This window comes from Microtus oregoni, unplaced genomic scaffold, assembly GCF_018167655.1.
Source record: "Microtus oregoni isolate MIOR12 unplaced genomic scaffold, Mior012 000042F_ref0000377, whole genome shotgun sequence".
Lineage (NCBI taxonomy): Eukaryota > Metazoa > Chordata > Mammalia > Rodentia > Cricetidae > Microtus > Microtus oregoni.
This window is the reverse complement of record NW_024543209.1, coordinates 15,536,321-15,552,861: the sequence shown is the minus strand read 5'-3', so window position 1 is coordinate 15,552,861 and position 16,541 is coordinate 15,536,321. Positions and strand designations below refer to the sequence as shown.

Below are 16,541 nucleotides of genomic sequence, written 5' to 3'. Positions count from 1 at the left end.
GGAGCCAAAAGTATACAATGGAAGAAAGAAAGCATTTTTAACAAATGGTGCTGGCATAACTGGATGTCAACCTGTAGAAGAATGAAAATAGACCCATATCTATCACCATGCACAAAACTCAAGTCCAAATGGATTAAAGACCTCACTATCAGTCAGAACACAGTGAACCTGATAGAAGAGAAAGTGGGAAGTACCCTACAGGAGATGGGCACAGGAGATCGCTTCCTATGTGTAACCCCAACAGCACAGACTTTAAGGGCAACATTGAATAAATGGGACCTACTAAAACTGAGAAGCTTCTGTAAAGCAAAGGACACTGTCACCAAGACAAATAGGCAACCTACTGACTGGGAGAAGATCTTCACCAACCCCGCAACAGACAAAGGTCTGATCTCCAAAATATATAGAGAACTCAGGAAACTAGACTTTAAAATGCTAATTAACCCAATTAAAAAATGGGGCACTGAACTGAACAGAGAATTCTCAGCAGAGGAAGTTCAAATGGCCAAAAGACACTTAAGGTCATGCTCAACCTCCTTAGCAATCAGGGAAATGCAAATCAAAACAACTTTGAGATATCATCTTACACCTGTCAGAATGGCTAGAATAAAAAACTCCAATGATAGCCTTTGCTGGAGAGGCTGTGGAGGAAGGGGAACACTCATCCATTGCTGGTGGGAATGCAATCTTGTGCAACCACTTTGGAAATCGGTGTTTCAGTTTCTCAGGAAATTCGGGATCAACTTACCCCTGGACCCAGCAATACCACTCCTGGGAATATACCCAAGAGATGCCCTATCACATGACAAGAGCATTTGTTCAACTATGTTCATAGCAGTATTATTTGTAATAGCCAGAACCTGGAAACAACCTAGACGCCCTTCAATAGAAGAATGGATGAAGAAAGTGTGGAATATCTACACATTAGAGTACTATGCTGCGGTAAAAAACAATGACTTCTCGAATTTTGCATGCAAATGGATGGAAATAGAAAACACTATCCTGAGTGAGGTATCCCAGAGCCAAAAAGATGAACATGGGATGTACTCACTCATAATTGGTTTCTAGCCATAAACAAGGGTCACGGAGTCTACACTTGGTGATCCCAAAGAAGCTAAGTAAGAAGGTGAACCAAAGGAAAAGCATATAGTTGTCCTCTTGGCTATGGGAAGTAGACAAAATTGCCGGGGAGAAAATTGAGATCTTGGGGGTGGGGTGGGATGGGGGTAAGGGGAGATGGGGAGAGAGGGGGGAGAGGGGGAGAATGGGGGGAGCTTAAAAAAATTATTAAAAAAAAGAAAAAATAATAAAAAAAACTGACTTTTTTTTAACTTCACTAAGTTTCCTGGTGATGGGCGGGGGGAAATATTACATAATAAATATATGTAAATAAGTAGCTTATACAAAAAATTTGTGCAACTTAATAGCAAAATATTTTTTAAATAAGCCAAACATTAGAAGACACTTCACAGAAGATAAATAAACTCAGTTTAGGGATATGAGAGCACACATTTGTAATCCCAGGAGTTCAAAAGTAGTCTGGGCTATACAATGAGACCCTATTTCAAAACAAGTTTTATACAAATAAATTCATATGTATGCATATATGTATACACAAATCTACAATGCATAAGTAATATAAATAAATATATACCTGAGGCATACAATTGATAGAAGCACTTGCCATAGTATTGCAAGCTGAAATCACCTGAGGAATAAAATCTTCAGAAAAGCCATCTGCTCTCAATCTCCTTGTGTGCAACAAACTATTAAAATTCTTTCCCTTACATATAAAAGAAGACATATATACCTCCAGGGACACAATATTAGGCCCAATACAACAAAGGTTTCTCTTGGGTGTCCTGGTACTCCTTGCCTGCTTTTAAAACCACACATGAGGTGGCGGGGGTGGGAGGAACCAAAACCAATAGCAATAGATTGCCTATGTTTTTAAAAACAACTCTGTTGGGGAATATTATTTTCAGGTGTGTGACATTTGTTTGCACTGCATTTAACTCTGTGAAGCTGTGATTCTTTGCCTGTCTAAAACACCTGATGGTCTAATAAAGCGCTGAACGGCCAATAGCAAGGCAGGAGCAAGGGTAGGTGGGGCTGGAAGGCAGAGAGTATAGATAGGAGAAATTGGGGGGGGGAGGGGAGAAAGAGGAGCAAGAAAACAAGGAGAGGAGGACATCAGGGGCCAGCCACCCAGCTACACAGAGAAAGAACTAAAAAAAGGTATACAGAAACAGAGAAAGATAAAAGCCCAGGGGAGAAAAGAAGTCAGGATAATGTAAGTTAAGGAAAGATGGAAAGAAACAAGCCGAGCTGAGGCCGTGAGTTTATAGCTAAGACTAAATTTCCATGAGTGATTTATTTGGTAGCTGGGTGGCAGGCCCTAAAAAACCGTAAGAGTAAAACACACACAACACAACTCTATTCTAGTAATGAAATCAGAGAACAGATAAACAGAATGATTACTGTGGAAAGTCCTTTACTAGCCTATGACCATTAACACATCATTACAAAGAAAAACCACTCAGGGAACATTAAAACAAGTAAGTACATGATTTGAAAAAAATGGATACTCACATAGTATTTAAACATCTCCCTATAAATGAACTTCAAAGGAAAATAGGCAGTGCCCAAGTCAAATTAATAAGAATATTTGATAAACCTATAATGAAAAGCAATTTTATAAAAGAACTGACTGCAAGGTACACTCAGAAAGTGCCAGGTTAAAGAATGTAAAAGACTGAGTATCCTCTGCTGGGGGCTCCACTTACACAACACTAGAGCTAAATATCCATTCCATCTAGTCATGACTATTGGATGGGATCCCAGAATAGAACATTTCCTATCAACTACACCATCGGAAGGATTGTCACCCACTGTATTTGAATTTGGGATTGGGCAGTATGGTATCACTGGTAAACTTTCCAAAGTAGATAATGGTCCTGCGACAATATGAACCCATGTGCTTAGTGACTCTCTGTTGAAATATTTACAAAGTGGTATAATTGATATAACTACACTATGCAATATAAACCCTATGCTTAGTAACTGCATACTAAAGTCTGTAGGACGTAATGTATTTGACAATATGAGCCCTGTACTTAGTGGCTACACACTAAAGTATTTAGGAAGTGTTGTTCTTTATTTTCAAACGGCAACAGACAGAACAAACACGGATAAAGAAAATGGGCCAAAAAGAAAGTATTTGATGATCTGGCTAAAGGTTAGGCAAGAATTGTTACTTTTATTATTCTTGCTTTTTTTTAAATTCTGAAGTATTATTTTAAATTAAAACACAAACACAACAGGCTAACATCCTATTTAGCTCATATTAATTAAAAAATCTCACAATAAACATATTTATAACTATCACTGACAAAGTGCACAAACAAGCAACCAATAAATTGATTTAAATAATAGTGATAATCAATAGGCTAAAAATAAATAGTTAATTTTACATAAAATAGCATTTTACAAATAATTATTCTGTTAAAGGGATAACTATTGCTGACTATTCATCTAAAAGAATATATGAGTTTTTCAAATACTTAAGTATATGCTTGGAAACTACAGTGTGGAATTTAGCCTGGTAATGTATTAATAAAAATTTAAAGACATACAAAGACATATATTTGGGGATCTAACAACTGTTTTAACGAATAACAATAATATCCCAAAGATACTATAACATGTAATGCATTGAAAATAGACAAGAAAAGATTGAATAATTAACTTGTCTCATGGATTAACATCCACAAACCAGTTCTTGACAAAGGAAAACCCTCCTTTAATTGACATGGAAAATTGGGTCCTTTGGGTGGAGTATCTTACTGACACACTTGAAATTACAGCCCAAATTGGATAAGCATGTGACTTTTTTCGGACTATTTTCAGAATCTGGTGTAGTTTACCTAAAGAACCAAATTTCTAAGTACAAATACTCTGCTCTCTTTGTTGCCAGAAAAACAGTAGCATGACAATTTAATGAAAGTAAGTAACTACCATTGATATTACAGGGGAAAGATAACTAACAGGAATGTTACTGTAAGTAATTCTTGACAATGGTGACTCGGGCTAGCAGAAGGGATGTACTTGTATTCACAAAGAAAGAAAACATTTTATTAATCCAATGAATGCCAAGTCCTTCATCTGAACAAACTGCCCCAGTAATATGCAATGAATTTTAGCTACTTCTGCACCATGACTGTCACCTGCTGCCCAAGATTCCCTACCATGAAGGTTTCTCACCACTCTAAAAGCAGCAAGCCAAAAAAACCTTCTTCTATAAGTTGCCTTGGTGTTGGAGCTGTCCAAAAGAAATCACCATGTTATAGTGCAGACTCACAGAGACACAACCTGGAGATCTGAAGTTTTCGAAAATGGTTTGTACACATAATCCTCACATTTTTTTAAATAGTCACCAAACAATCCCTCACATCTGACTCAGAAGTGAGAAAGTAAACTGCTTCAGAGTTTAAAGTCTCCAAAACGGTTAGTCACCAAAAATGTTAAGACTAAACAATTGTTAATCCCCCTGAATCAAGAGATTTTAACAAGACAATTTTCAACTGATTTGTGTAATCCTCTCCATAAGACAGGTGAAATTTAGAAATAAGCAAAACTCTAATTATTCCATCATCAAAACTAATATGAAATTATTCATTACTGATTAAAATATAGTCATGAGAATACACCCCAAAATAAAAGTTCCTAAGTCCACAGACAGTTAATCTACCTATTATCAAACTAAAATTTAATATGCAATAATGAGCCTACTCTCAATGAGACTGTTCGTCACTGCACTAACACTTTATAATATCTTCTATTCCTTAGGTAATGAAATACCCATTTTATTTTCTGGGGCAATGGTTCAGTAGTTAACTTGCTCTTCCCGAGGATCCGGATTCCCACAACCCACATCAGCTTACAACAGTCTGTAACTCCAATTCTCAGAGATTCAGTTCCCTCTTCTGGCTTCCATGGGCACCAAGCACACACATGCACGTAAGCAAAGCACTCATACACATATAATTAAATAATTACTATTCTCTAAGTCGAAATAATGGAACACAATGGGCAAAAGGAAAAATAAAAATGGAAGCTTTGTTTACTCAAAAGTTTTCCTATAAGCAAATCTTGATTCAAGATGAGCAGGGAGTTCCAGGAATTCTTGAGTGGACTTTTTAGTGACCTAGTTGCCTTTGAGCCATGCATGATCCTATAACCCCAAATACTCTCATAGGTTTTCTAAGCTATACTTGGATTCAATCTCCTTAAGTTTTTAGATGTCCTCCCTATCTGCAGTAAACATACATTTGTTCGTGTCCCCAAGAAAAGTCACACAACACTCCCTTAAGTAAATATATGAAAATTAATAACCAACTCAATCTTTATATATGATAAAACCAAAGTCTAAAGTTATAGGTGTCAACTCTATGCAACAGAAAGTTTGTAAGTAACCTCAGACTTCCCACAACACCAAAAGAAGGTAGATACTGATTTACAGTAGTACAGTATGGACCACAGCTAATGTTATGTGGCCAGACCGCATCTTCACATTTACCTCCATTGTGAATGGCACCATGTTTAGTCTGCATGCTTAAGCACTGATAAATGTTAACTTAGCAAACATATACAATCTACATATATGTATGGATTTTGTTCACTTTAAAGTATTTTATGCTGCAGGGATCCTCTGGATTAAAAAAAATTACAAATATCCATACACACACACAAAAAAATCTGCCAATCAGTGGACCAAAGCAATTCGAATCCATGCTATTAGAAAGTCAGATGTATATTGTTCAAGCATAGGCACAAACCTGAATCTTCTCAAAATGTTTCCCAAAATTGGAACCCAGACAAAACAATTTTAATAGTATGCTAATAAATATGTACACACAAATACAAAATCCATCTTACACTTTTCAGAGAAACTGAGCTTATTAAGTTAAAAGTCTCTCAAAATAATATATGTTTATGAGGAGAAAGTTCTCATTCTTCACAACAGTATTTCATAATAAAGTAATACAATTGTTTCAGGATTCAGCTATTTTTTATTGCAATCCATTTTTGCAAAACAACAAAGTTGAATATAATTTAACTGTCAAAGCCAAAAAGCAGGCACATGAACTATTCAATTTTTTCTCCATCGTTTCCTAACATTTTACAAAAGGAGCACTCAACAAAGCAAACACCCTATATAATCCACCGGCAGCAGGCTTTTCATTCAAGTAACTCAGTTTCAGTTCTGGAAAGATCTTGAATTAAGATTTCTTTGAAAAAGAAAAGCAGGACTGCTTGACTATTTATGAAGCAGGGATAAAATACTGAAGAGAGACACCATCGTGAACCAAAACAAGATGAAGCAGAGTATTGCTCAAAATATTACATAGAGCCACTGTGGGGTTTATCTGCTGTCCTTCAAAAAATAGTAGCAGCTTCCTATTGTCCACCCTCACTTGCACCATGTTCTCTGGGTCTTCACCTTGAGTCGCACCCATAACAGCCTTTGGAGGATTTCCAAGATTTTTAAAATAGCTTTTAATTGTCACTACATCAGTTTCTACGCTCAAGTTCATTTTGCCATTTAGGTTTGCTTCCACCAGGACACGATTGCCCACGTTTGCCATCCTCTCCACCATGTTCTTCAGGGTCTTCAAAGATGGCAGATAAACACTCACATCAGAGGCCCAAACTCGGGGCTCGGTGCACTCTTTCCACCACCTTCTAGGAAGCACCTTCACAGGCAAGTCGTGGACCATGGCGCGGGTGTGGCCAGGACAGGACGCCAGTTCCACCACCACAGTGAGGCAGGGACGAAGCTTGTTGGTGAGCTGGAGCTTCAGGGATGAAGCGTTGCCTGCATTCTTTACGGCTCTGGCCAGATGCTCAGACATCAGCTCTAGATAGATCTCATTGAATTCCTCCGAAACACCCTCCATGCAGAAGTGGTGGAAGACGCCCCGCTTCGCCTCACCCCACAGCCGGGCCTCACCAGGAAGACCTGTGGGGCAGAAGCACAGCCTGTCCGGACACACGCGGAGCACACAGACCTTCGCCAGCTTTGTTACGGTGCCGCTGACCTGGATAAAGAGTTCTAGAACACTCTTGCTGGTGATCCTGGCCCGAAACCTCATAGCGCCCGGCTGGTAGACGGAGTACTGTGAAGAGAAAGCTGACAGAGAAGCCAGCTGGTTCACCCTTCCGGCCCGGGTGCAGCCGGCTTACCCTTCCGGTTTTACCCTTCCAGCCCGGGGCGCAGCTGGCTCACCTACCCAGCCTGGGGTGCGCCCTGCCGCCGCTCCCTCCAGCCCCTGCACTGACTACACTTGGGTTCCACCTGCATGCAGGCCCACTTCCATCTGAGGCCACTTAAGGCAAATGCTTTGGGAAGATGGCCTCTGGGCCCATCCTCACCTCCCGACCTCCACCTGCCTGCCCTATTTGAATGCTTCACTGCTTCCGGTCATCTCATAAGAAGGACACTCTACAGTGTGACCACAATTTAAAGCATCATTGAGATAACCAGCCCTTTTAAAAACATTTTGGTATAGGCATATACCAAATATATATAGTCTTGTTCAATCTGGACATTACTTGCAAATGTCATACGTGTCATACAAAGTAAATTAGACATGCACTTTACAACCTGATATTTGCACCTAAATTACATATATAATGGACATCATCCCATACCACTAGACAAAAACAAGTGTATATCATTTTTTGTGACTGCTTGATTTTCCATTATACTGATGAAGTAATTATTCCACAAGAGGAACTCACATGATCCAATTTTGCCCTATTATTAGACTAACAATGAATAGTTGTTACACAATATTGTCAATATTTACTTGCTTAAATTTAAAGGGGAGCTACTGGTCATACCATGTACACATAAACCTCTTCTATGTTACCAAACTGTCGTAGAGAAAATTCTATCAACATAACTTCCCACCAGCACCATTACCTAACAATCTATTTTGTATGTAGCAATGCGATGGGAAGAATAACTTAGGTTCAACTTGCACGGTATGTATGTCAATTTTACTTTCATGGCTTTTTATGGAGTTTGTTGCTTGATTTTTAAGATCTCTGGAAAGGTCTGTCTGGTGACACATGCCAATAATTCTAACACTGGGAGCCAGAGGCAGGGAGGATCATAGGTTTAAGGAAAGCTAGGATTACATTCCAAGGCCAGTCTAAGCTGCATAGTGAGATTTTTATCTCAAATAAATAAATGAATAACAAAAGAATAAAATCTCTGGCAAGAACATTAGCCCTCTGTCCCTGTAAACACTGCCCAGATTAATCCTTGGCTTTCTTTCATATTGCTTATGGTGCTCTTTATACTTAAAAAAATAGGTATTTATATGTGAAATGCATTTGTCTTTTTTTTTCTGTTGTTCCTAGAGTCCTGAACATGTGAAATATGGAGTACGCAGCTCAAATTTCTATATTCATTCTATTACAGAGATGTTTGTTTAGCCCCACTGTTTTCAACGAGGCAGGGATTCCACAGTGATGCAAGCTCTCTAAGGTCTCTTAGAGCCCATGGTCTCATGACTGGTTACTCCTTGATCTCACTTCTGGCCCCAAATGAGCCCTGAATCTCATCCCAATCCTAGCCCATGGACAGCAGCATCTTGGGTAGAAGATTATAGCAACCAGTGGCTCTATGTAAGCTTTCAGTTCCTCTTTATCTTGTCTTTCTGTTCTACTACTGTAAAAAGACTAAGTCCAAGGCAACTCCTTTCAAAGGAAACATTTAACTGGGGGCTTGTTAACAATTTAAGAGTTAGTCCATTTATCATCATGGTGGAAAGCAGACAGTTGAGAGCTTTATATAGCCTTGATCCACAGGCAGCAAGGATGGACAGACAGATGGGATGAACGGACAAACAGACACTCAGCCTGGCATGGGCTTTTCAAACCTCAAAACCTGCCAGCAATAACACACCTCCTAATCCTCCCAAACAGTTCATCAACTAAAAACCTAAAAACTAAGAACACATATATATGAGCCTATGCGAGTGCGGGGGGGGGGGGGGGGGGGATTCTCATTTAAACCATCACACGCTTCATGGCTTCCATTTGTCCATCGGTACCCTCAGGATTCCCTCTAACATGCTCATCTTCCTAATGATCAGATTATTGAAGAGCAGATATTTCAAGTTTTCATATATCACAGATACAGGGGAATGTATTATAATCCTCTGTCTGCTCCTGCACTTACACTATGTTCCATCCATCAAAAGTCAGGGATGCAGTGATTTTCATATAGAGGATGACTCCAAGACTTGCTGTATCTACCACGGGGCCCTTGTACTTTTGGTCCCAGAAGAAGGGGACCATGGTATATGGTACCTAGCCTGCTTCTAGAACTGAACACATTACAAATGCCAAAGTCCGTGAGACGTTCAGGTCAGCATCTACTGTAGCTTGGGCATAGAGTGACCCACAAAAGCTACTGTGTTAAATGTTTGCTATCCAGGATGGTGCTACTGGGAGCTGCAGAGGACCTTTAGAAGGTGGAGCCTAGCCCTCAGGCCACTGGGACACACATTCAAAGAGACTATGGGATCCTCGCCTCTGTTCTATTTCTTCCTGCTCCCTGCAACATGAGAGAAATGGTGTTGCTCCTCCACGCATGCCTGCCATACCGTGCTGCCTGGCCTCAAACCTTATAATATGAACCAAAAATAAATGTTTTCTCTTTATAATTGTATCAGGTATATCATCATAGTGACAGGAAGCTGACCAACACAGATGAAAGGGCAGGTTGCTGGTATGGAAAGGAATTTTGGAATGGGACGGAATTTTAGAATGGGACGGAACAAAACAATGAACTAGATGGGATGACAGAGAATGTTGAGATAAAATGTGATACAGGGATAGAATGGAATGAAATGTTGGATAGGATGGAACAGGATGATGTAGGATACAATGTTCATTTACAACACTTATTTGTTATTATGTCAGGTACTGTTTCCATTAGAGCCTTTGACATGTAATTGGAGTTGTAAGCTATTAATTCTCATATCTATGTTATACCTAAGCATGTTTGTAATGTTTGTTTTTCTCCAAATTGTCGCACATGGTATGCTGATTAACCCAGTGCTAGGTAACCGTGGAGCAGGGTCTGCTGTGCTAACAATGGCAAATCTCTGTATCCACCGGTTTGTCTCTGCATGTAGGGCAGCAGTCTGCCTTGTGATAAATATAGGATTTAAGTCAGGGACTTTCTTTTTTAAAAAAGAAAAAAACTAAAGTATTTTTCTTACTAGAGGAACAAAAGGAAGTAATCTCTAAGTTTCTTGCATTCCAGACTAGAAACTACAAAGTATTTTTATAAAACTTATATTACTAAACTTCAAAAATAATCTTTACAATAACTCCAAGCTTTAGTATATAAGGGGAACCTAAAATTTAAATTATTTTAATGGAATATGAGTGTATTGAATTAAAGGTAAAAACCGGAAGTGTGCACTATGCTTTAAAATTTATATTTATGAAAGATTAACAGAAAGAAATATCATAAAATTGTATTTTGAACTGTATGTATTTTTATTAGTAATTTTCCTTTTAAAACTGTATTATCAAAAGATTTGACCAATGTAGCAAGTAAGCCATAAACTGCAGCAGTATACTGTAATATTTTCAGCTACTGGAAAATTAAAGATGAGATGTAGTGGTTCAAATGAGAATGGCCTCCACAGACTCAAATATTTGAATGCTTGGTCCCCAGTTGGTGGCACTGTTTGGGAAGGGTTGGAAGGTGTGGCCTTTTTGGTGCCACTCAGGGGTAGGTTTTGTGGTTTCAAAAGCCCACAGCCAATCCTAGTTATTTATTGTGTGTGTTCCCTCCCTCCCCACACTCTGTCTCACTGCTGTGTCTCAGGATGTGAGCTCTCAATGACTGCTCCAGCACCATGCCTGCCTGTTCACATGCTCCCTGCCCATGATAGTCATGACTCACCCTCTAAATTGTAAGCACCAACAAACTCTTTCTTCTAAAAGTTGCCTTGGTAATGGTGTCTCTTAACAACAACTGAAAAACAAACAAAACATGAGGGCTGGAAGACGAGTAGGCTGAGCAGAAGGACCTGATCCAGATCCTCAGAATCCTTATAAAAGCAGGGCATAATGGTATGGCATGTACTTGTAATGTCATCCCTGAGCTCAAAGCTGTCTCAAAAAGTAAAGAAAAATGCATGATGTCAATCCTAGGCATCTACACACATGTACACATGCATGCACGTATGCATGCACACATGAAATAAAAACTCTTTTACTCTCTATAAGTAGAAGAGATTTCTAAGGACCACAAAACCCTCAGGATAAGGAGGGACAGAAACTTTCTAATAGTTTTTGAAATTGTTTACAAGCATAGAGCATGATATGGCAAGGTTTTACTTACTTTACTTAGTAGAGGCCAATGATAATGAGGATTTTTGAAAATATGTTTGTAAAATACAGCATAATATTGCAGGGTTTCACTTACTAAGTCACAAATAATGAGACATTTCCTGTAAAAGAAATTTCTAAGTAAGAGGCTTTATACTTTAAAAATATATCTGTAATTTTCAAGTATTTTGGCCAAGATGTTTCTACTCTGCATTTGCCTTTCCAGTATTACATGAGACAAAACTCACCTCTAATAAATTCTGAGCTGGAAATATGGCTCAGTGGTAGAGCATCTGCCTACCATAGGAAAAGCTCTGGTTTTAATCCCCAGCACAGCAAGAAATAAAAAAATCACCACAAAAGTTACCACACTTTTTTCTGTTACCATGAACACTAATTACTGTTCTGGGCATGTTCCTAGATTACTGCTTCAGACTGCAGTGTTTAATAACCTTGTTTCTTTATAGTCTTACTTGATGTCAAACTCTTACTGATTATTAAAACCAGGGTACCAGTCAGCCTCCGCCAAGTCTCTCAACTTCTGCACTGTTCCTGCCTGACGGCCATTCTCCCAGGCTCTCCTACTGTCTAAACCCTGCTAAGTCTGTCCTGGAAGCCTTCTCCAGGATGGCCGCTCTGATGATGCTCATGGTGTTCCAACAGCACTCAAGCCTTGCTCAGGTCAGGAAGAACCAGAGTATCTCGTGCTTCTCATCCCAGACTGGAGTTCTCCACTGCAGCAATAATCCAAGTTTGGAAAAAACCAATCTTTGTGGTAAAGGCTGCTTGCTCTGTGTATAGCAAGACACTGAACAGCATAGTTGGTCTCTATGCACTGCGCCAGTAGCTCAGCTGCATGAACTGCGTAAGAGTGGAGAAAATAAGCTGAACACAAAAGCAAGCAGCGTGTTCGCATCCATTTCTCTCTGATTCTGGCTATCTGTGTAATGCAACTAAATGCCTTGTTTGAGTCCCTGCTACCTGGACTTCTCCACAACAATGGACATACCAGGAATGGTGAGCTAAAATGAGCCTCTCTCCTCTAAGTTGCTTTCTATCAGGGTATTTTATCACAACAACAGAAATGACACTAAAACACAACTGAAGACCAAGCCCTCAGACACAAACCTGTAGGTAAAACTGGAGATTCAGAATACAGCAGTGTCCCTCAAATTCACAACCTTATGCTAACATCATGACCTTTCTGAAATTATGTCTTATGTTTCCTTTGAAGGAACCTAACCCCTGCGTCCTACGTGCCCAGACTCCCTAGGCTCCGTCTCTAGTACCTTCAGATCCTGTCTAAAAAGGAACAAGCAGACAATGGGACTACACTGTGGCAGTGATGGTGTCTATTCTGTATCAGTTTTAGCCACTAGGCTCCAGACAGGTCGACATGATGGCAAACAATGACCAAAAATATTGCTTGTGACTTACATAATTAAACATGAAGCTGAATATGTCCTATGATCCAAAAAGGGCAAACTAAGAAATAGCAGAATCTATTCCTAATTAAGCTTTATATTGCTATTCCAGGGCCAAAGAGAACTAATAAATGCAAAACAAGAAATTAAGCAAAAAATGTTAAATCAGTCACAATTCACACACAATAGTTACAGGGAAATCAAGGTTCACACTTTAAGTTCTTAGTCTCATTAATGAAAGAATTTAGAAACAGACCTGGAAGAAAGCCCAAGGCGAATTTTATTAAGAGTCTGAAAGATAAAACAACAGGTCCAACTAGCCGAAAATCTCAGCAGTTGCCAGCAGAAGGAAGATGGAGAAGAGGAAGAAAGGCAAGCCTTTAAGAAAGCAGGCAGCTTAGGTGATGGAGAAGAGCAAGCAGCTATGGCAGAGGGGAGTGGAGCTTCTGAGAAAAGTGTGAGAAAGCACAGAGTGTGCAGGAAGTGCCCAGGCCTTGGCAAATACACAAAAGGAAACAGAACTATCCCAAAGAAGAAAAATTTTAAAGTAACACTTTTCTGAGCACCAAAAAAAAAAAAAAAGAAAAGAAAAAAGCCAACAGGCATCCATCCATTAGATGCTGGGAGCTCTGCAAATGACTACAACAGAGGAAAAGCCTCTCGGAAGGGTAAATAAATTATCCAGTTGAGGGGATAATTATTCCTACCTCCTTGGCTTGGCTTCCTGAAGGGTGGTCTCTTGACCAGGTGACTGACAGGCCCAGCTCTCAAGGGAGGAGACAACACTATGCAATATTCTAATCTTTGGAACAGATCAGAATGTCATGTCTCCATCCAGGGTCAGAGGTAGATGCCATTCTTTGACCAGGCGGAAACAGCTTGTTTTTAATGGGCCTTAACAGAGCCCTTAGATCTGCAATGGCCTCCAAGGCTACTCTAACACAACTAGCCAAATTTGAATCACGCAAACTGACTAAACAAATACAAACATCAAACCTGTGTGTGCCCTGCTGCAAGACATACCAACAAAAATCAAGAACTGAATCTTTAAGCTGTGCTTTATTGAAGGAGTTGGAAACACGAGCACCCTAAAGCTCTTCCGCAGTTTAAACAGAGAGGGAAAACAAAGGAAGACAATCATTTCCGGTTTAGTTTTGTTCCTCTGGTCAGGTGGTTCAACTTATCCTCAACACCTGTGGTGCTGGGATATTCCTCCTCCTCTCTTTAATAGGAAGATGTTCCCAACACCAAGGTCAGTGGTTCCTCCTGAACCAATTCTCTATATAACATCTCAATGCAAGAGCAGCTCAGAGCAAGCAAAGCTTTAGCAGTGTGCTACTTCCTAACAAGAAGGGCCAGTGCCTTACAGTGCAGACTGCAGTGCTTCCAAACCTGCGCCCTAACAGAGCCAAATCTATTGCTGTGACAGTTCCTGGACAGCAGCTGTAAATAAGTAACTGAGATTTCTTCGTGGCCACTCCATTGCCCTTCATAATTCAATATAAACAACTTACAGCATTTGCTTAGCCTTGGAAGTAGCCTGTTACATTCTCTATTACATACTATCATATGATGGCCATTTGAGCAAGAGCTCTGGGAAGAAAAGCACCTGCCATGAAACCTCCTGCAAGGTTTCGTGACTGATGGGAAGTTCGGTGCTCGCTGGAATGCTGCAGTCCCACAGCCTAACCACAAATCTTCACAGGTTACCTTCAGACTCCTCAGTAGCCATTCCTTGCTGACTGAACATCCTTGTAACTAACAGGCAAAACTTTCCTGAATCTATTCACACAACAGAGCACACTAACTTCTACTAATCAAAAGGCAAACATCTTCTGCTATAGTCTGAGGCCTGAGACAGGTTTCCTTACTTGGATTCAGTGCTCATTCCTAGTGCATTTCGAAGGTGTCTAGATTTATGACTTTGTTCTTTCACTATAAACCTTCATGACACTATTAGCACACTGGAACATCGAGCTATGTTCCCAGGCCAGGGTCACTCACATTTGAATCCAGAATAATCTATCTCTTACTCTCTTTGAGGTGTTTTGCTTTGATAATAACTAGAATTTAGGTCAGACTGCCTTGGAAAAGTTCACAAAACACTTTTAAAAAATGAAAAAAATCACCATAAATTATATTTAAACTGTGAACAGTTTCTTGCAGAGTCTGGCCCAAAGTGAAAAGAAAATCTACAAAATAGAGACTATAAAAAAGTGTCTAGGAGCCACCTTGCAGGTGGCTACAAGGCTCCCCTAGGCTCATGCTCCCTAGGCTAAAGCATGCCTCCTGGGGACCATAACCTCCTATCTCTCTACACTGCTTCTAAATCCTGAAGCTGCAGTTCAAAGTCCTCCCAGTATGATGGGAACTGGAGAGAAGGATCACCTGAGCCATCTCTCCAGCATCAGTTCCAGAAATCAAAACAAAAGCTACCTTACTGCAAGTATATAAGAAGGTATGCATGCATGCGTGCTGAATGAACACACAGAAAGAGTGAGAAAGATCACACCATAGGTTAATTAGAGTAGATGACACTGGAGGGGATGAAAGGGGTCAGAAAAAAAAAAGATGCTTTAAATAGAGTTCTAGATGCTTTGTCTGTGGCTCTGAGTATAGATACACAATTTAGGAAGTACAGGCGGGCCTTGAACAAACACAGAGTAGAGCATACCCCGAGGCAGCACTCTGGATGGGAACCCAAGGGGGAGAGCAGAGAACACTGGTCATTAGAATGACCCTTTTGTCACTCTGCCCTACACTTGTTCCTGTGAGGTAGACTATGACATTGACTAGGACTGTCATCTGAACTCCTATATCCAGCACTGTGCCAGACCCCCAGTGCCTGGGCTGTGCGGCTCCACAAGCACAAGACTCTCTGGTTTGGCTCTTTTATAAGCTTTTCAACCAGAACAGCAGGGACCTCAAAGACCATGTGCAATTCCAGCTATGCAAAATCATGAACTGAGGCCTTTGAGGGAAACATCAGCTGGGCATTCTAATGCAGAAGACATGCCATTCTTTGTCTCTGGGTTGTGTCCCACGTGCTCTGGAGGCTTTTATTTTTTTAGTTTTGTAGTTTGTTGGTGTGTGTGTGCATATGTATAAGGACACATGATCAGTATGGCATGCGTTCTGTATGGCATTCAATTCTGTGAGGTCAGTTCTCTCTTTCCGCTGTGATGTGGATCCTGGGGATCAAACCCAAGTCACTAGGTTTGCACAGCAAGCTCAACTGAGTCACCTTGCCATTACCCTGGCAACACTTCCCTCCCTCCCTCTCTACCTCCATCTGCCTCTCGCTCTTCCACACCGTGTGTGTGTGTGTGTGTGTGTGTGTGTGTCTGTGTGTGTCTGTGTGTGTCTGTGTGTGCGCGCGTGTGTAGGTGAGAGGACAACTCTGTGGAGTCAGTTCTCCCTTCTACTGTTATGCAGGTTAGGTTCTGGGGGCTGAACTCTTTGATTGTCAGGCCTGCATGGTCCTAACCTTTCTCCCCTGAGCCATCTTGTCAATGCTAAATCAATAAATCTTCATAACAACCATCACCAGATGCTACCATAGAACCTGAGTTTGCTAATTACACCGTACACTGGCAATCAATCATGACAGCTACGCTTGATCACCAATACAAAAACATGCTACAGGAAAATAAAGTGAGATGGATTCCACTTAAGCAACAAGATCTGAGCTGA

At 40.3% G+C, this 16,541-nt stretch overlaps 2 protein-coding genes across 2 annotated transcripts in view; both read right to left on the bottom strand.

Moving 5' to 3' along the window:
- Exoc2 (exocyst complex component 2) overlaps positions 1 to 16,541 on the bottom strand; it is a 167,787-nt gene that overhangs the window by 140,597 nt on the left and 10,649 nt on the right. The window lies entirely within an intron of this gene.
- On the bottom strand, positions 6,324 to 7,186 carry Hus1b (HUS1 checkpoint clamp component B). The gene has a single exon (XM_041632906.1). It carries the CDS (start codon positions 7,152 to 7,154, stop codon positions 6,324 to 6,326), a length of 831 nt encoding a protein of 276 aa, XP_041488840.1. The 5' UTR covers positions 7,155 to 7,186.

What these genes read in the sequence shown, in the direction of transcription:
- Hus1b (XM_041632906.1), bottom strand. Translation starts at nt 7,154, where the DNA reads ATGAGGTTTCGGGCCAGGATCACCAGCAAGAGTGTTCTAGAACTCTTT.